Here is a 19,435-nt window from a genome sequence, read left to right as displayed (position 1 = left end):
TGGGTTCCCAACTTCCTCTATCCCTTTTCCTAGACTGGGTCCCACCCCTCTTGGTCCCATTCCTAGAGTTCCTGCACCCTGTCCTTTCCCTTAGCGTATAGTCCCAGCTCCTCTATCACTTTCCTGAGTCAAGACCTAGCCTTTCCTCTTCCTTTCCCCTCCCTGTGGTCTAACCTTCCCTGTCCTTTCCTCTGCCCCAGGGCTCCCCCCCCCCCCCGCCCTGCCTTTTCTGGGCCTTGGGTTCTAGATCTTTTGGTCTCCTCCTTCTAGACTCCTAGTCCATCTTCCTCAGTTTGGAGTCCCAGATCCTGGCTTTGAAACTTGGGGCTTTGCAAATCCCTAGCCTCCCCTTACCCCCAGAGGACTGCTTCCACACAAATACCTCTCTACAACATGAACGTTTTTTAGAAACTACCCCAGTCTCTCTCCCCACCTGCTGACCCCTTGCTACCTATGCCCCAGGTCTTACTCTCCCTTTTCTAAAGGTTGAGGCCTACTGGGCCAAGGGAGCTGGGTGATGCCTCTGTGGTCCAGCATCTGTGGCCTCTCCCCACCACGGATCTTCCCTTCGTTGCTTGTGGTGGTAGCTTTGGTGGGGTTGCTACCCGTTCTCAGGAGCCATGGCCTCCAGCCCAGCCCTACTGCCAGCACCATCCGGGGCTCAGAGCCTCCACGGGAACGCTCAATTGGAGATGTCACCACTGCCCCACCAGAGGTCATCCCAGAAAGCCGCCCTGTTAATCATTCCGTCACTGAAAACATCATAAAGCCACGAAAGCCCTTTCCAGTCCTGGGCATTGACTACGGACATGTGCGCACACCCTTTGAGATTGCACTCTGGATCCTCTTGGCCTGCCTCATGAAGATAGGTAAGTCCAGTTTACTCCAGTACTGCTATTGCCACCACCATCAGACTGGGGAGCTTGCCCCATCTCTTAACCTTTGGGGCTGCCCAGGAGTAAGGAGCTGGACTATTCCTGTAATGTGGGCATCCTCCATCCTGCCATCTTGGTCCTTCTTAAACTTCAGCTCTGTGGCCTCTTTGATTCTAAGGCCTGCCAAGATTGGAGCCAGTGTCATGAGGAAGAGTAAGCAAGATGGGAGGATGGGATGCTTCTCATACTAGGTACCTACAGCAAGGCTTCCAAGTCTATTAAGTATCCTCTGGCTGGGCTAGACCCCGTGGGGAGCCAGGCATCCAGCTGTGTGTGAGACAGTAAGGACAGTCTTCCAGCAAGTGCCACATTCTGTTTTGTCATCAACGTGTTTTGTATACACATCTTGGTAGGGTGGCCCAGGATGGAGTGTATTTCTAATTGGCCTGTCTGAGTAGTTGGAGACTTACAAATGTGGTAGAATGTGAGGGAGACTCATAGTCTCACTTCATTCATTCCCAGAATGTTATTTGTCATCTGTGCCTGCCCAGGCTGGTTAGGAGCCCCTGAGTCACTTTCCAGCCAGGAATGCCATCCGTTATGCAGTTTATGGATTAGGAAGCCCTGGAAATTTCTGAAGCCTATTTTTTGGGGCGGGGGGTGCTGAGTAGAAGTTGGAGCTTGGTCTGGCCCCAACTCACCTGCAGTTTGGCACCTGGCTGTGTCTCACGGTGCTGTCTGAGCTGGCTAGTCACATTGGCCTGCTGTTCAACTAAGTAGGAGAGGTACAGGAGAGGGGCTAGGAGTGTTTTGGTCTGAACGGACTTGGAAATGTTCTTTTAAGGGGAAGGAAACAGAAAAATTGTTCCTCCCAAAGGGTTATCTCCCTGCCAGGCCTGAGCCTCCTGGTCTGCCGGGTGACTGATGTTGCTCACCAGAGCCTGCATAGCCCAGACGTCCCAGAGAGTGGTGTCCAGGGACCTTTGAATGCTGCCTTTGCTTTTCCAGTCCCCAGCTAGCTGTGGAAGGCATGGGGGCCTGGGTCTCTGCTTCCCCTTTGCCCGACATTTAGATTTGGGGTGTACGTGGCAGGAAGCCTGGCCACTTTCACAAGGACATGCAGGTGCTGAGTGGCGATTTCAGGCTGGTGTGAGACAGGCTCTGGGACGTGCTGCAGGAGGGCTGTGGTGCCCAGGGCCCTCATTGACTCTGGACAGATCCAGGAGCTGCCTCCTGCTGCAGGGCGTTAGTGCTGAGCCGGTCACAGTGCCCTGGCCTGTGTGTGGAGCTAGACTACCAGCACCTATGTACTCTGATGGCAGCCAGCTTCCTGGAAAAATCAAGAACTAGGCAAGGAGAGTCGTGTGTACTGATGTGACATAATTAGATGACCTTGAACAAACTGGGACTTTTTCTGCTGGTCTCCCCCACCTGTGAAATGGGAAAAATTCTCTAAATTTCCAATTGAGTCATGAGACCTTGTATCTTAATTTATTGTAAGAAATTGAAGTCCCTATGATATGTCATTTGCCTGTGTGAGAGAGTGCTCACAAGTGCTGTCTATAAATTACTCTCCTCCCTCCAACCCCCTTGCCTCCTGACCATACCTGGCATTGTATTTAGGGCACTGGGGGCTGGCCCACAACAGTCTGGGTGTCAGTGCCTGCTGTTGGGATGATGGTATGACCACAGGAATCCTGCAGGCCTGATGTCTCTAGTCCTAAATGGGTCCGGCTTGGCCTGGCACAGCCCAAGTGCTGTGTCCAGGACCCTGGGCTGCTGGACAGCAGAGATCGTGCCGTGGTAAGGGGATCTAGTCTGGAAGTCAGGAAACCTGGCTTCTCATCCAACTCCTTTTGTGACCTTGGGCTAGCCACGCCTCTTCACCTGTCAGTTGATCTCTGTGGCCCCTTCCAGCTCTGACATTGCTGCTGTTCCACTGACTTGGGTAACCCTGGCAAGTCCCTCAGCTTTGGGCCTTAGTTTTCCAATCGTAAAATGAGGAGGTTGGATACGATCTCTAAGGGCCTTTGCAGTTCTAAAATCCTGTGTCTCTGGCTTAGAAATGCATTTTTCTGCCTCTGAAAATAGAGGTGCTTTATTGACTGGCCAACCTGGAGAAGAGAGGGGAGAAAAGGGTATCCAAGATCTCAGGGGTCCCTGGTGAGGTGGCAAAAGTGAAAGCCCATTTTTCTTTCACCTTTGCTTTGTAGAGTCAAGGTTAGGTATGACTTCTTCCACTCTGGCACTTAACCTCTCTGAGCCTCAGTTTCCTCATGGGTGAAAAATGAGGGAAATAAGAGTATCTAGTTATAGGGCTGCTGATGTGACAATGGCACAAATTAGTGCATGTAGAGCTAACTTTGTATAGTGCTCCTTGTACATACAGGAAGCATTCAATGAGTGGCAGCTGCTCCCATTAGTATTTTAAACACCTAAGGCAAATTTCCTGGAGAAGGATGTCATACTTGGTATCCCCATTCCCCTTTCAACGAAAAAGGGGAAGACCCTCAACGAGATGGACTGACACAGTGGCTGTAACGATGGACTCAGGTATAGCGGGGATCGTGAGGCTGCCACAGGACCCGGCAGTGTTTCGTTCTGCTGTGCATAGGGTCGCTATGAGTTGGAGATGACTCGACGACACCTAACGGCAACAACAACAAGGCAAATGGATCCCTACTTCAGCCTCCTGTCTCAGTTCAGAGACAGACTGAGGCTGGAGAGTTAGGAATCTCTCAACCCTAGGCTGCCACCGGAGTCCTTCCTTTGGTTTCAGGGCCTACTGACTTTGTTCTTCCCGTGGCTTAAGTTGCCTCCAGAGCTCACACCAACTGCCTTTGGGGTAGGGTTGAGGGCGCTGAGCCCATGCTCCCTCTGCATGGATACGTGAGAGCCCAAGAGCTTGTTTTGGTGTCTTGCCTATTCTTTTCAACACCCCAACATAGATGGGAGGGATGTTGGAGCCCTCATTCTGTCATCTGTGGCAGCTGTTTCCCTGGCAAGGTACCCCTCCTTTAAGAATAGAAAGTGCTGCGAGCAACTCTCATTTTTATCCAAAAGCTCCTGATCATTGAGTAGAGTCTGAGGTAGATGCTTAGCAAGAGACTGGGGTGTGTGTGGGAGGGTAGTTAGAGCTGAAGTTCTGGAGTGAATTCTTCTAGGTTCTATTGTAATTCTGCTTTAATAGGTGGCCTTAGGCAAGTCACTTCCTTCTTCTAAGCCTTTTTTCTCTCTCTGACAGGGACTCTTGCCTTTTCCTTTGTGGGCGGGGCCTAGTGGATTGCAGGGGTGTTATCTAGACTATTGGAAGAACTGTGAAGTTGACCCTAAGCCAGTCTCCAGCCCCACCTCACTTTGTGATTTGGACCCTGCATGAATTCAGCTTTGTTTCCAGTTCACCTGATGCCCAGTCCAAGGGGTTGGTTGGATGGAGAACCTCATTGTACCCAACTCACCACTGGCACCCCTTGTGTTTGTTTTCCAATGTTCTTGACCTGGAACTCCTGGCAGAGGCTTAGGAGCCCATAAAGTAGGTGTTCATCTTGTCTCCTAACCAGGGACAAAAAAGCTCCTTGTCCCTTTACATCATGTAGCTTTTTTTGGCCTTGTCATTGCAAAGCATATCCTCCTTTGAACCATTTCCTCCTTAGAACAAGTCTGTGGGTCAGGGGAGATGGGTCATGATCGTCCACTTCACATGTGTGGCTATCAGACTCAGCAAGTAGTTTCTTGTAAAAAGAAGGCTAGGACTTGCCTCTCTGAATCCCCAACAAGAGAGAGAAGTGGCCTAAAGGTCACCTTGAAACTGTCTCAAGAAGCAAGATGGGACTCTCTAAAGAGAAAAAGAACCTTTTCCCTTTGGGAAATAGCTGGCTGACTGCAGGACAGGAGGGGAGGTCAGCCGGGGAGTGGGAGGAAGCCTTCAGGTAGGACATGATGTTTCCAGAAATGCCAGGGCACTTAAGGGCCCAGGCTGGTCTGCCTGGATTTTGTTCAGTGAAGCACCCATTATGTGCAAAAAATAAATAAATAAATAATAATAATAATAAAATAAAACCCAACTCACTGCCGTCAAGTCAGATCCAACTCATAGCGACCACTCCTTGGGTTTCTGAGGCAGAATCACTATGGAAGTAGATTGCCCAATCTTCCTTCCGAGGAGCGGCTGGTGGGTTTGAACCGCCAGCCTTCTGGTTAGTAGTCATTTGCCTTAGACACTACACCACCAGCACTCCCACTGTGTGCAAGATGCTGTGATTTATGAGGTAGGCTCTTCATTTTGTTCTCACCAGCCCCACCCCATCTAGCTCTAGTATAAAGGAAAGACTTGGTCATGAGGCCCCCCAGGCCTTGCCCCTGACACCACCTCTTGGTACCCATGTGACCAGGGACCAGGGACCTCATTTCTCTATAACTGACTTGTGTCATCAGCAAGGTGAAAATGCTCTCTCTCCATTCTAAGACTGATGTAAGGGTTGAATGTAGAAATGCCCCACATGGCACCTTCTCACCCTAGCAGCTTCCAGGGCCCATGAAGGTTCCTCCCCTATTGGGAGGTCTTCCAAGCCCACTGAGGCCTACAGCAGTAGCTTTCACCCTCCCCCACCCCACCCCACCCCAATCCTTTTCTCTTATTGTTTAGCCATAGCTTTGGCATGAGGCCTAGCCTACCCTGTGACATCTCTTCTATTGGGGGTGTGTGTGTGTTAATAATAATGATCACTTACTGAGTATTTAGGGAGTAGTGTCAGGCACTTTATAAAAGTAATCTCATTTAATCCCTGCTAAAATCCAGTGTGATAAAGGCTATCTCTGTTTTGCAGATGAGGAAACAGCTCGGAGAGGTTATCTTCCGTGAGGTTGAATTACTATTTATTTTCTGCTTGGCACAGCCTTCTAGAGGGTGCAGCTGCATCTCCTCCCTCTTTGGGGTCCCCTCAGCAGATGCCCCAGCCCTGCGCTTAGAAGGTCCGCAGCTTACACTGAGGCGCTCTGGTGGTGCAGTGGTTAAGCACTCAGCTGCCAACCCAAAGGTTAGGGGTTCAAATTCACCAGGCTTTGTGGGAGAAAAGACCAGATAATCTGCTTCCGTAAAGACTTACAGCCTAGGAAACCCTATGGGGCAGTTCTGTTCTGTCCTATGGGTCACTATGAGTTGGACTCGACTCCAGAACACACAACAGCAGCAGCTCTCACTGAGTAGGAGCCCCTGGTTGCTCAGCTCACTGCACCTGCTTTCTGGAATTTTAGGACTCCCTCCAGGGGCTGGGCCAGTGTTGATGGGGGGAAACTTCTCTCTGCCTAAAGAAAGCTGTACCTGGCCTTGGACCTGTCGTCTGTCCCTGTGTGTCAGGCTGGGGCAGTGACCCTGCCCTGCCATCTTTCTGCTGATGCTCTCTCAGTGCTCTGCGAGAGCTTTCCCTGCTTGGGAGGGGAGTGCCAGTTGAAGGGTGGTTTCCTTTAGCCAGCAGAGTTGGTCATCCTTGCTCTCCTGCCTCTGAGCAGGAAGGGTACTGGGTTGTTTTGGTCACCCTCAGGACCCAGCAGGATCCCGAGAGGCAGCCTCTTTGTTGGAGCAGGTGGCCCAACGTTCTTTAGTCCTCCCAGGTGGGCGGGGTTTAGTAGTAATTCTCATTAGTGTCCTAATTTGTTGTTTCCAGAGCACTTGCATGTATAATATTTAATTTTTAACTTCTTCGTAGTCCTGTGGGTTAGGATAGCCGATGGTATTGATGTGCCCATTTTGTATCTAAGGTTTCAGTCTCAGGTTGTGACCTGATTGAGATCACTTAACGAGTAAGTGGCAAAGGACACAATTCTCTGGACTTCAGACCCAAAGCCCTTCCTCTTTCCTGTCTGGTTGACATGCTGGGTTATTGTGAGAATCAAAAGTAATGAGCTCCAGAGGGGCTTGGAGGAGAGTAAGTTACTGGACACAACCACCATGGTCACCTGGATGATTGCCAGGCGGGAAACCGGTCCCTCCTATAGGAAGGGCTGAAAGAACAGGACATCTGCAACGTGGTACTCATGTGGCTCAGCCCTGGTCAAGCTCAGAACCAAGCACCTATCAACCCCTCCAACATGCTTGCATTTGCGTGAAGAGTATGAGGGTTGAACTCAGACCCGAGGCTGTCATTCTCATAGTTTGTGCAGCAGCAAACCTGCAGAATGGTGGGTTTTCCTGCTCCCTCAAGATGTTGTAGGTCATCAGGGAGGAGAAAGGAGAGGCAGGGAAGTGAATTACAACAGAAACCATTCTGGAGTTGAGATCTGGTCTGAGATCTGCTGCCTAGCTGTATGACCTTAGGGAGCCCCGGTGGTGCAGTAGTTAAAGTGCTTAACTGCTCACCAAAAGGTTGAACCCTCCAGCTGCTCTGCGGAAGAAAGATATGGCAATAAATTCCAAGATTTACAGCTTTGGAAACCCTGTGGGGCAGTTCTACTCTGTCCTATAGGGTCTCTATGAGTTGCAATCCACTTGACAGCTGTGGGTTTAGTTTTTTGATTTTTGTGTGATCTTAAACAAGGCGTGAGCTCACTGAGCCCGTTTCCCAATTTGCAAGATAAGTTGGGTAGAGCACCTACTCCAGAGGCTGTGGCAGGTACTTCATGCATAGCTAGGACGGGACAATCTACTTCCATAAAGATTTATTGCCTTGGAAACCCAGTGGGGGTCACTATGAGTCGGAACTGACTCAATGGCAATGGGTTTGGTTTGGTTTGGAAGCCTTGATGTGCCTGACTTCAGAGCCCATGCTCTTTTCATCTGACTCCAAGGGTCTTTTCAGTTCTGAAATTTTATTTTTACCATAATCATTTTGAACTGGGCCATTTAAAAAGTTTTAGTATTTCAAGTCTTGGTCACTCTCTGTGGATCATTTCTTGGGTTTGGGAAAGAAACTCTGACCCATGCCAATTCTAAGGCCTTCTGTAAAGCAAATAACCCTTCCTGGACTTGACTGCCTTTGGAAATACACAGGAGGAGTAGGGAGCTGGAGCTTAGGGACTCCGGCTCCCTCTGGGAATGCCAGCCTGTACACAGCTGGCCAGCGTGCCTCCTTTTCTTCCTCCCCCAACCTCCACCTACCCTCACTGCATCCCAGGCGATGAGAGGAGGCTCACTCAGCAGACCAGGGCCTGGGTTAGTCCTGAGTCATCCTTCGCCTGTGTGGGCCTCCTTTTGCAGCTCCCACTCCCCCTGCAAATGTCTGAGTCAGACATGTCTCCCCAAGGTTGTCTGCATACACTGCACTGGGCCAAACCATCTCTTGAGATGCCGATAAACATCAACTGATACTTGAAGGCAGCCTGTGTTTATATGTGGGTATTTTTAATCTTATGGGCTAATCTAATTTTAACTGAACTAAGGTTTGGGTCGGGCCTGGGATCGTGCTGACTCCCTTTCAACTGTGCTAAAAGCTCATCCAACGTGTGGGGGGAAGTGGGTCTGTTGGGCCAGTTCTGAGCCCTGAGTTCTGATGCTGACTTGCTGAGAGTCTGGAGTTTCTCAAATTACCCCAGCAAGCTGTTTCCTGCAAAGGTATCTCCTTAAGCCGCTATGATTGGTTCAGGATGAGAAGTCTTGTTCCTTCCCAATCCTGGGAGACACATTACCCCTGAGTGCAGAGTGGCCCTTCCACTGTGCTAAGCCTGTCTGGGACCAAGCTGCTAAGGGCGGAGGGGCAACATCACAGCTGTGTGTAAGGCAGATCCACAAGCTCACCAAAATAGTAAGTAGCTAACACGTCAGTAGCACTGCTGTATGGCAGGCTGAGCTCACAAAGGTTGTGTCTTTGCAGTGGCCAGTCAGGATGGAGAGCAGCTGATGAACGTGTTTGCTCGGAACAGGGCCAAAGAGCCAGGTCAGTCAAATCAGCCAGCGAGCATCTAGCATGTGGCCCATCAGGCAACTAAGAAGAACTGAAGCCCCAGCCAGCCCTGCTTACAAGAAGCTTCCAGTCCAGGTGACGGCTGGGCTGATGCCTGGCAGAGGCAAAGTTCAGAGGGAGCAAGGAGTCCATCCCCAAGGGACTGGAGCAGTTCTAGAAGGCATCTCAGAGGAGGTGGAACTTGAGCTGAGTCTTGAAGGCTAAAGAGGAATTAGATAGGCAGGAAGAAGGGAGCTATTCTTAGCACACAGTTCCCACAGGAGTGTAAGCCCCCGGAGGGCAAGGCCTTTGTTTGTTCCTTTTCCCGTCCTGCTCAGAGTTGCCTGGAGTCTGCTCTAACTCATGGCGACCCCGTGTGTATCAGAGGAGAACTGTGCTCCAGTGGTTCTCAATGGCTGATGATTTGGGGATATAGGTTGCTAGGCCTTTCTTTCAAAGTGTAGCTTCGGGTTGACTGGAACTTCCCACCTTTCAGTTATCAGCCAAAAGCCTTAACTATTTTTACCGTCCAAGGACTCCAACACAGGGTAAAAACACCAAACCAAACCCACTGCCATTGAGTCGGATCCGACTCATAGCGACCCCTCCTTGGGTTTCCAAGGAGGTATCACTAGGGAAGTAGATTGCCCAACCTTCCTTCCGAGGAGTGGCTGGTGGGTTTGAACCACCAGCCTTCTGGTTAGCAGTCATATACCTTAGGTACCTTAGGCACTATGCCACCAGAGCTCCCTGAACACGGGGTAAGAACTCTGTAAATATTTGAAGAATGAACAAAGGAAGGAGTGAATGCATGACTGATTTCCGGGTGGAGATAGGGTCCTCCGGTGGAGGTAGGGCCCTGCGTAAAGCTTTAGGGCAGACAAGAAACCAGTTTGACTGCTCAGAGAGGAGGGAGAGCACAGGTTGGAGAGGATAGTTGGAGCCAGACCAAATGTCAGGCCAGGGAGTTTTACTGAGCCCTGGAAAGGGACGCTCTAGTGATTCTCAGGAGTCCGCCCTGGTGTAAGTGATGATGCTGTGGTCGCCTGCCTCTTTCCCTTGCTCCCTCAGTACATCCATAAGGGCATCCCCTCTGGGCTGGGTGGGGTCTCTCTGAAAAAGCTTGGGTTTGTTTGATTTGCCCTCCATTTGTGTAAGTAAAAGCAAGACACCAGAGTTTCCTCAGGGAGCTGCTGAGAGCACTAATTGAATTAAGCTTTTCCCGGGAAGATTCCTCAACCCATAAACTGCACTGTGACTGTGAATTAATGAGACCAGTGGTCATAAACGTGCAAGAAGGCAATCTCGTTAATTTATAGTTGTACCTGGACAGGTTTACTTATGGCTTCTCTTAGTTTTTATGTGTGTGTTGGGGATGGGCAGGGGCTAGAATCTCCTTTCTGTGGCAGATTTATTTTTATAATACAAATAAATAAAATATGTTCATGGTTAAAAAAAAAAGAGAGTGAAAAAGGAAGAAAACAAAACCAAACAAAAATAAAACCCAGTCATACAGAAGAGTATCATTAAAGTGAAAAGAGAAAGTCCCTCTCTTCCTCTCTGACCACTCCTACAGTCATGATTCCTAGAAGTTACCACTGTTAAGTTTCTTGTGCATCTTTTGGGAAATCATCTATGCATATATGCTCGTGTGTTGTGTGTGTGTGTGTGTGTGTGTGTGTAGTGAAGGCAAGGGTTTTTTTTTTTAAGTTTTTATTGTGAATTGGGTGAAAGTTTACAGGGCAAATTGATTTTCCATTCTACAGTTCACACACATTTTGATTTGTGACATTGATAGCAGTCTTCACAATGTAACAACGCTCATCCCACTTCCTCCCTGTGCTTACAGTTTCCGTTCATCCTTCTTTCCTATCCCTTCCTGCCTTCTGAGCTTTGTCCCTGGGCAAATGCTGCCCTTTTGAGCAACCACACTAACTAATGGTTGGTTGTTCTAAGGCGTGTGCACCTCCCTAGTCATGGTGTTCACTTTACAGGCCTGTCTGTTGTTTGGTTGGGAGTTAAACCATGGTGGTGACTTCAGTTCTAGGCTTGAAGGGTGTCTGAGGGCCGTAGTTCCAGAGGTTCCACCAGTGTCTAGCAGACCAGTGAAGTCTTTTTTTTTTTCTTTTTAAACTTTTTATGTGATGTGGGTGAAATTTTACAAAGCAGATTGATTTTACATTCAAGAGTTCGTACACATTTGTTTTGTGACACTGGTTACGTTCCCCACAGTGTAACATTTTGCCTTCCATTTTCTCCCTGTGGTTACCATTTCCTTATGTCCTTTTTTTTTTTTTTTTTGCATATTTTTATTTAAAAATTTTTATTGTGATTTGTGTGAAAGTTTACAGAGCAAATTCATTTTCCATATAGCAGTTCATACACATTTTATTTCATGACAGTAAGCTTGGTCCTTTTTATGATTTTGAGTTTTGTTCTACGTTTTTCTCCCACTCTATCCAGGATCCCCTATTGTGATCCATTGCAGAGTGGTCGTTACCATCTAGCTCTGGTCTCAGAGTCGTAGAGGCTGGGGTTCGTGTGGTCCATTAGTCCTTTGGAATAACTGCTTCTATGCTTCTTTGTTTTTCTCCACTCTTCTTTGTGCTGGACAGAGAGAGACCAATAGTTGCACTTTTGATGGGATCAGTTTAGTTTTAATAAAGCCATTTGTGTAAAGGAAAATCCCCAGCTCTGGGCTGGGCACTAGGGACCCAAGTCCTAGATCCACCTCTTTCTTGCACATGGACTTATGTGAATGGGTGGGTCAGTTTGCCTCCCTCAGCCTTTGTTTCCCCATTAAGGCTGATTCTGTTGTTGAAAGCTCTCTGGGTTCTCCAGTAGGAAAGGCAATCATCTCAGGGAAGTCCCTGCTCTGGTGAGGTCTGGGTAGACTGTGAGGACCTTAGAGGGAAACTCCAGAGCCCCACCCTTTGGGGGTGGGCCAGAGTTGTCATTGAGCCTGGCCTCCAAATACAGAATTCTCAAGTAGAGGATCATAGCCAACTCCAGTTCCAGCTCATGGTTATGGGTTGACGAAATGGGCCCATGAAGAGCCAACTCTCTTGCTGGGGAAGTGACACACATGTGAGGGAGAAAGCACAAGTGGGAAATTGTATGGCTCAGGCCGGAATGCCATGAGGGATCAGAGAAGAGGAGAGATGAGAAGGCTTTCTGAAGGAGGTGGTCTGTAGGAGGCCCAGGTGTAAAAGAAGAACATCATTTGGGGCTATAGGAAGGCTTCTGGCTTAGGTGGGAGAGCAGACTAGGTTCCTTGGGAATCTGAGTTTCTATAGTCTCAAGGTAGAACTGTTTCCCAAGTACCCGCTGGAATAGTTTGCAGATATATGTGTGTGTGTGTGCTTTTATCAGGGGGTGAAGGCCTGTAGTAGCCACAGATTCTCATAAGGGGTCTGTAGCTCCCAAAAGCTTAAGAGCTTCTACCCCTTGTGCTATGATCTTTGAAGGAGACCTCCCTTCGAGGACTAGCTGGTCTGGGGTGAATCCTTGGTTCAAATGGTTCTTAGCCCTGGGATGAGTGGGGGCTGCTGGGGGACCTTTTAGGCAGGGGGAATGAGCCCAGCCCTAATGAGTAAGCTGCGTCCTAGGGGAAAGGAAGGGAAATAACTCTGTAAAGTGGAGAATAGCTTTTATGGATTGGAGATCAAAGCAGATACAGCAGCTCCTGCACTGTGCAAGCCAGGTAGGTGCTGGCTTCCTTTTGCCCCTGGGTCTGCTGGGTTTCCATGGTGAGCCCAGCTCACACACTGGGAGGTGACTCAGGCCTCCTGACCTTTTCCCCAAAGTGTCGAGAGCCCAGTACACCTCTGAGGCTCTGTTATGGGAAGCAGCAACTTTTTTTTTTTTTAAATTCTTTATCGTGATTTAGGAGCTCTGGTGGTATAGTGCCTAAGGCATTGGACTGCTAACCAGAAGTTTGGTGGTTCAAACCTACCAGTCACTCCTCAGAAGGAAGGTTGGGCAATCTACTTCTGTAGTGATACTGCCTCAGAAACCCAAGGAGGGGGTCCCTGTGAATCAGATCTGAATCAGATCTGCAGTGAGTTTGTTTGTTTGTTATTGTGATTTGGGTGCACATTTATAAAGCAGGTTCATTTTGCTCTCAACAGTTCATGCATGTTTGATTTCACGCCTCGAGTACAATCCCCACCATAAACAGCTCTCCTCCCATCTCTTCCCTGTGACTACCCCTTCCCTGTGTCCTCCTCATCTGTGTATTCCTGTCTGTCCGGCTCTCCCCCTGTGCAAATGCTGCCCTTCTGATCTCTTACGGTTGATTGATCTAAAGGGTGCATCTCCCTGGGGTAGGCGTTCAGCCTGTAGGTCTTTCTACTGTTTGGCTGAGAGCTAATCCATGGAAGTGAGTCCAGTTCAAGGCCCGAAGGATAACCTGGGGCCATTCTTGGGGGTTCCACTGTCTCTATCCCACCAGTAATTCTGAGCAGAAAGCAGCTACTTTTGAGGCAGCAAACACAAGGGAAACTTCTGAAGGTGGAAAGGCTTTGAGGGCACAGTGCTAGGAAGTCTGATTGGCCTCTGCTGTTTCCTGGACTGAGAATCCCTTCTGTTCTGACCCTGCTTCTGAGAGTGAAAGTATAGAATAGTATTCTAATGTTAGAATGTTTGAGGTGGAAAGAACCTTGTCATAGCCTGTGGCCCTGGAGCCAAGGCAGAGTTGGAGGTGTTTTAATCCAGTCCCCCCATTTCACAGTTGAGGCTCAGAGAGGACTTGCCCAAGGCCATACATGAAATAATGGCACAGGTAAGGCTCTTCCCATCTCTGTTAACTAACTCACAGGTCTCTAAGCAGTGAGCACCTAGACCAAGAGGAGGGTCTGTGGTCTTTGGCATGGATATTGGTATCTAAACATTGTCAAGTCTCAGCTTTTCCAGTGGGCCCTTTAAGCCTAAGGAAAGACAGCTTCCTACTGGGGTATCTATCAAGGTAGAGAAAGTCCTTGGGCCTTGACCACACTCAACCTCTCAGGGGAACCAAGTGCAGGGATGTTTGAGCCTGTCCAGGGGCTTCTGCTCATACCTATTGACTTCCTCCAGCCTTTGGGTTCATCACAAGCCACTAATGAGCCTGGGTGCTATACACACACACACACACACACATATATGTGTATATGTATGTATGTGTATATATATATATATATATATATATATGAAGGAAGGTTGGGCAATCCTACTTCCGTAGTGATACTGCCTCGGAAACCCAAGGAGGGGTCGCTATGAGTCGGGGCTGACTTGACGGCACATGACAACAACAACAACATATATTTAAATAACATTTTTGCCACAAGGAATGAGGTCCTGGGTCAAGGCCCACAGAAATCTGGATGCTGTACCAGGTGCGCAGGTTGCCAGCTACGTGAGGTGGAGCCAGTTCACCTAGCTGAACACAGCTAAAGACTCAGGTATCAGCTGGATAAGGGAGGGGGAACAGGCACCCCCACCCTTCCCTGATTGAGTCCCACCTGGCATTACCTAGTTGTTGGAAAGTACAAAGATGCATGAGAACTATTTCTCTTAAGGAGCTCAGGGACTGGCCTGGGAAATTAGATATAGGGGCAGAACAGTCAGGCAGTAGACACAGTCCAGGAAACAGTAGAGTGTTATTTGAGGTGCAGATAGAATTTTATGGGAGTTTAGATGAAGCTTTGTGTAAGTGGCCATTGAGTGAGGCCTTGAAAAATAGGTAGGATTTAGATGAAGCAGGTCTCACTGGCACAGCTGGAAGCTTTGTACTTGGGGTAGGGCTTCCAGACTACAGGAGAGGCATCTTGCTAGGTGAGTACCTGCGGACAGGGTTACCCAGGACAGTTCCCTTTAGAAACATGCTCACATGCATGGTGGTTAGGAACACAGGCTTCTATTTATCAAGATAGGGAAAGTCCTTGGGCCTTGACCACACTCAACCTCTCAGGGGAACCAAGTACAGGGGACGTTTGAGCCTGTCCAGGGACTTCTGCCCATACCCATTGACTCCCTCAGGCCTTTGGGTTCATCACAAGCCACCGTTGAGCCTGGGTGTTATTATTATTTTTTTAAATAACATCTTTGCCATTAAACAAGGGATGAGGTCCTGGGCCAGAGTCTACAGAAATCTAGATGCTATACCAGGTGGGCAAGTTGCCAGCTGTGTGAGGTGTTTGCAGTCCAACAAGTCTCAGTGCTTTGTAGCACTGTGACCTTGAGCAAGTCACTTACCTTCTTGAGTCTCAATCTGATCATCCATAAAAAGATAGCACTTACCTGACAGAGAGGTGAGGAGGAGCTCTGGTAGCATAGTGGCTAAGGCACTTGACTGCTAACCAGAAGGCTGGTGGTTCAAACCCACCAGCCACTCCTCGGAAGGAAGGTTGGGCAATCCTACTTCCGTAGTGATACTGCCTCGGAAACCCAAGGAGGGGTCGCTATGAGTCAGGGCTGACTCGACGGCACATAACAACAACAACAACAACATGTACGTAAGATGTTTGGCACATACTGAACATACAGTAAATGGTGGTGCTTAGAGTCCCTCTCAGATCAGGAGGGAGAGAAATGCAGGTTTGTTTTCTCTAACTCCTGAATCTCCCAGCAACTAAATAATAAATCACTCAGCAAGACTTATCGATACTCTGCCCTATATCCAGTGCTGTGCTATGCATGAGGGGTGGGATGTATATGGGTAAATAATGTTTATCCCTTTAATGAGTACCCACCTAAGATGGGTAGAACACTGCCCACCGTGTATCAGGGAGTCTATTGGGGAAGATGCTGGTAATTCTTTCTTTCTTTTATTTTTTACAAATAAGGAAATAGGCCTAGAGAGGTTAGGAGACTTGTCTAGGGTCATACAGCCTGATTGTGGCACAGCTGAAGCCAGAACCCATGTCTTGCCATTCCAAAACCAAAGTCCAAACACACTGTTGTTGATTCGATTTTGACTTATAGCAACCCTATGGGACAGAGTAAAACTGCGCGCCCCCGCCCCTCCCACACCAGTAGATTGGATTCCAAAGCTGTAAATATTTAGAGAAGTGGAGTGTCACATTTTTCTCCTGTGGAACAGCTGGTGGGTTCAAACCACTGATCTTTCAGTTAGCAACTGAGTGCTTTAACCATTGCACCACTGTGGCATCTTTTCCATTCCAAATCCCATGCTATTTCTCCTATATAATAGTCATTGCACCACCTAGCTGGAGTAGCAAGATAATATTGCCTAAAACAGTTACTGAGCAAAGCACAGTTTTCTATGGCAGCTTGATATGTAGCTATCAAAGCACTAAATTTTGCAGAACAGATGGTGGTTTTTCATATAGGCCCAACTATGATAAGGTTCCAGGGGTACTGTGCCAAAGATAGGGCAAATGGTTCTGCCACTTCCTGACTGCATGACCCTGCTGAGTCTTAGTTTCCCCAGGCAAATGGGGCACTGCCTGTAGAGTCCCAGCACACTGGGACGCCCAGTAATAGGAGTCACCACTATCCTGTGGCATTTAGGAAAGAATCTGTGGTTTGGTATCATTAGGGAAGGCTTCAAGGAGTCTAGCACTGGAGGAGGATTTTAGGGCATTGGGAGGGAGGCCATTAGGGTAGGACAGAATGCCACCAGTACAAGAGGTGGGGGTGGAATGAGACCGTGAGCTGAAGTGTCAGCTTGGTCTTTAGTTGGGAGAAGGGGAGACACAAGCAGCAAACATTGATTCATGCCTGATAAATGCTGTGCTGAAGATAGAAAAATGAACAACTATCCTCCCAGCCTCACAGTCTGGAGGTGGAGGGTATACATGTAAACAGGCGCTTGTGATGTTCTGTGAAGTGCCACAGCCAGGACCCACAGAGCTGTGGTGACATAGCAGGTGGGGGGAGGGTGTTAGGAAGACTTCCCAGAGCAAGTGCTGTTTGAGCTGGGCCCTGACAGTTAAACAGGAGTTTGCTCAGTTCATGTGGTGGGGAGAACTGGAGAGAGGCCCAGAGATAGAATAATTCAGAGCCATAGATAATACAGAACCATTGACCTTGACTTTTGAAGCCCACTGAGGCATTCTCCACTCCCTTCACCTCATTCCCAAATGTGCCTCACCCACCTGTTGGGCTGGGCAGAGAAGGCAGGCAGAAGTAAAATGGGGTGCGCCTGATTACGTGGGGCAGTGAGCACGGTGATGGGTGCCATCATATGTAGACAGCGAGGAGGGAGGTACCCTTTACTGAGACCGTATTGGGTGCTGGCCTGTGCTAAGGGCTTCATGGCAGTCCTGAAGGGTATGAGTCATGGCGTCTGCCTTTATCCAGCTTACAGTTTACCTTGGGAAAGTGAAACAGGGAATGACTAAGTGCTTGGTGGTTGCTGCACTACTGCCTCAAAGCACAGAAAGACTTTGGGGCAGGGAGAAATGGGATTGCAATGAGCAGGGACAGAGGGCTTTGTGAAGTGATTTCATAAGACTCTCGTAAGAAAAGACCCCCATATGAGCTGAGGCTCTGCGCAGCGGGTATGAGTGGGCACCTGGGAGAAGGCCCAGTTAGCTGGGGTGGAAAGTCTAGGGTGGAGGTCAATGAGAAATAAGATTGGATAGGCAGACTATGGCTAGATTCTGAGCATCTAACACTGTGGCACTGTAGGCTCTGGACTTAGCCAGGGCTTCTCATGCAGTGGAAAGCGTGGCTCCCAGGTACTGCATCTTCGCCCTCTTCTCTCCATTTCCGCTTCCTCTTTCCTTGTCCAAGCCATGGGCATTTCTAACCCGAACGGCTCCAGTGGCCTCCTAATGATCTCCTGGCTCCACTCTTATCTGTGTGTCATCGGTTCCCCACAATAGCCAGAGGGGACGTTTAAAAATGTGAACCAGAACATACTGTCCCTTGGTTGAAATCTTTCAGTTGCTTCCAGTGAACTTGGGATAAAATCCAACAGAGGTGTGGTCTGCGTCTCTCTCAGACTCGTGTCCTGCTGCTCTTCCCCTGCTCCATCCACTCCTCCAGACTTCCTGTGTTCCTCAGACACAGGCCTGTTCCTCCATAGGGCCCGGGCATTTGCTTTCCCCCAGCCTGGAACACTGCCCACAGGCCATTGCTGGCCTGATTCTCTTCATTCAGGCCTCGGATCAAATGTCAATTCTTCAGAGAGGCTGCCCTGGCCACCCAGTCCAACGTGCAGCACACACCCACCAGCTCCCTTCACGCTTCACTGTGTCAGACACTATTCTGGGTGCTGAGGAAACAACCATGAACAAGACAGAGGCTGTCCCTGATGTCAGAGGCTCTCATGCCAGTGTGGGACATTGGATACTGGACATAATAATGTCCGGCAGTGTTGAGTGTTCTGAAAAAAATAAATATGAAAGAGAGATGGGGCTACTTTGGATGGTCAGCAAAGGCCTCTCTAGCGTGGTGGTACTCGAGCTGAGACCTGAATGACAAGAAAGAGCCCACCATTCAAAGACAAGAGGTCCAAGGGTCGTATATTTGAGGAACCTGGAGTGACGTGAGAGATGAGAAATGTGGGGTGAGAATGGAGAGGAAAGCAGGGGCCAGATCACGTTGGACCTTGTGGGCCTTAGGTTACCAAACCCAACCCAACCCATTGGCATTAAGTTGATTCCAACTCACAGTGACACCCCCCCCCCATTGGACTTCCAAGGCTGTAAGTCTTCACAGAAGCTGACTGCCTCATCTTTCTCCTGTGGAATGGCTGGTGGGTTTGATCCACTGACCTTTATGGTTAGCAGCCAAAGCCTTAGCCGCTGTACCACCAGAGCTCCTTGGGCTTCAGGTTAGGCATTGATTTAGTCCTCAGTGTTATGTGGTGCTGTTGAAGGGTTTTGAGTAGGGGATAGGTGGACTGGCCTCACCTGAGGGGGGATGTGCAGAGCAGCCTGAGTCAGGTGGAGATCTGCTCTGGCTTTGGTCTGGTCACAGAGGGAGCCGAGCAGAGCTGAGCCCCATCAGCTGCTTGGCCTGAGTAGAGAGCAGTGAGAGCAAAGCTTCCACACAGGTACCTCTGACCAGGCCAAAGTGGGACAGAAGCTGTGCCCTGGAAGAGCTGGTACGAGGGAGGGGTGAGCACGAGCAGAGAGCTGGAGCAGTGCAGGAGAGGACGAGGACACGCAGGGATGGGAGAGGCTGAGCAGGGTGCCTGGCTCTCCTGGACTCCTGCCTGCCTGCCTCCTCCCCTTCCCAGCCTCATCGCCTGCAGGCAGGCAGTCACCAGACCTGTCATGTGGGAGATGTGGCACTGGGGCCCAGGACATGCCTGCGCCTGGCTGAATCCTAACAGTCATGACTTGAGAGGGTTGTCAGGCCCGGGAAAGGGCAAGCCTAGCATCAGAGGCTCCAACTTTAGAGCTGGGACGGATTCTAGAGACAGGGCCAAGAGTCCAGGAAGTATAATGGGAAAGGTAAGGGGTTTGGGAACTGAAAGACCTGGACACGATCCCAGGCTCTGCCACTTGCAGCTGCATGGTCCCTAAGGTACAGAGTTGCTGGAAAAGTCCAATAAGAATGGTGGGAGAGCACGCAGCAGTGCGGGCTCATCAGTGCTCGGTGAATGATGACAGAGCCTAGTCCAACCCCCCCCCCCCCATCTTTCAAAAGAGGAAGCAGAAAGCCAAAGCGGATGTGACTTGCCCAAGGCCCACTGTGGGTGGTGGCAGGGCTAGAGTTGAGTCCAGGGCC

The 19,435-nt window shown here is 49.4% G+C and overlaps 1 protein-coding gene across 1 annotated transcript in view; it reads left to right on the top strand.

The window, feature by feature from the left end:
- Positions 1-517: 517 nt before the first annotated feature.
- The window catches only part of SLC9A1 (solute carrier family 9 member A1), a 62,970-nt gene continuing 44,052 nt past the window's right edge, over positions 518-19,435 (top strand). Inside the window, exon 1 of the mRNA XM_007935793.2 lies at positions 518-869. Within this exon, the coding sequence (XP_007933984.1) occupies positions 518-869 (352 nt within the window). The remainder of the gene's footprint in view (positions 870-19,435) is intronic.

The sequence above is a fragment of the Orycteropus afer genome, unplaced genomic scaffold, assembly GCF_000298275.1.
Source record: "Orycteropus afer afer isolate SDZICR_OR568_19922 unplaced genomic scaffold, OryAfe1.0 scaffold00031, whole genome shotgun sequence".
NCBI lineage: Eukaryota > Metazoa > Chordata > Mammalia > Tubulidentata > Orycteropodidae > Orycteropus > Orycteropus afer.
Note: the sequence above shows the minus strand (reverse complement) of the source record. Positions and strands in the feature narration are given on the sequence as shown.